Source organism: Eimeria maxima, genomic scaffold, assembly GCF_000499605.1.
Source record: "Eimeria maxima Weybridge genomic scaffold, Emw_scaff1807, whole genome shotgun sequence".
NCBI lineage: Eukaryota > Apicomplexa > Conoidasida > Eucoccidiorida > Eimeriidae > Eimeria > Eimeria maxima.
In genome coordinates this window covers 1,056-2,110 of record NW_013564718.1, presented here as the reverse complement: position 1 = coordinate 2,110, position 1,055 = coordinate 1,056, and the positions used below count along the sequence as shown (strand labels likewise).

At 45.9% G+C, this 1,055-nt stretch overlaps 1 protein-coding gene across 1 annotated transcript; it reads right to left on the bottom strand.

The window, feature by feature from the left end:
- Positions 1-323: 323 nt before the first annotated feature.
- EMWEY_00055680 (hypothetical protein, conserved) lies at positions 324-850 on the bottom strand (the record flags this gene model as incomplete). The annotated part of the gene is made up of 2 exons (XM_013480321.1): positions 324-574; positions 748-850. 2 exons carry the CDS (start codon positions 848-850, stop codon positions 324-326), a joined length of 354 nt encoding a protein of 117 aa, XP_013335775.1.
- Positions 851-1,055: the final 205 nt, after the last annotated feature.

Here is a 1,055-nt window from a genome sequence, read left to right as displayed (position 1 = left end):
CAATAGTAACAGCAGCTGCAAAAGGAGCAGACACAGCAGCAGCAGCAGCAGCAGCAACTGCAGCAGCAGCAGCAGGAGGAGGAGGTGTATACCATAGGGTCTAATCCATTAGGTAGCTGCAGCAGCAGCTGCTGCAGTTGCTGCTGCAGTTGCTGCTTCTTTGCTGCAGCAAGACGACAAATAGAATTAAATCCTCCTGTCTGCAGCAAATAAAAAAAGGAGACACTTTGTCTCCTTTTAATTCCCTAAACCCTAAACCCTAAACCCTAAAACCCTAAACCCTCAAACCCTAAACCCTCAAACCCTAAACCCTAAACCCTTATTTAAATGATGTCTCCTTCTTGCTGCTGCCATACCTCTTTTTCTTCTAACTCCTCCAAAGACGAATCCCCTTGCTGCTGCTGCTGCTGCTGCTGCTGTTCTTGCTGCTGCTGCTGTTGTTGCTGCTGCCGTTGCTGCTGCTGCTGCTGCTGCTGCTGCTGCTGCTGCTGCTGCTGTATCCTTGCCTTCTCTCTGCGTTGTCTCATCAATTCAATTTCTTCTCCAGTAGCAGCGCGAAAACGACGAACCAAATCTGCAAAACCCTAAACCCTAAACCCTAAACCCTAAGCCCTAAACCCTAAATCCTAAACCCTAAACCCTAAACCCTAAACCCTAGATAAATTAATAAAGGGATTTAAATATATTATTATTATTATTATTATTATTATTATTATTATTATTATTATTATTATTATTATTATTTACCTGGTAGGGCCTCAAGGGCCTCTAGTGTCTCCTTGGGGGCCCCCCTTCTTATTAGAGTCTCCTTTATTTCTTTATGATTAATAAGGAGACAATTTGTATCCATTGGTTGGATAAAAGGAATTGTGGCTGCTGCTGCTGCTGCTGCTGCTGCTGTTGCTGCTGCTGCTGTTGCTGCTGCTGTTTGTCCTCCTCCTGCTGCTGCTACTGTTGTTGCGCCTGCTGCCTGTTCTGTTGCTGTTGCATCTGCTGCTGCTGTGTCTGCTGCTGGGACTGTTGCTCTTAGCAGCTGCTGCGCAGACGTGTGGTGT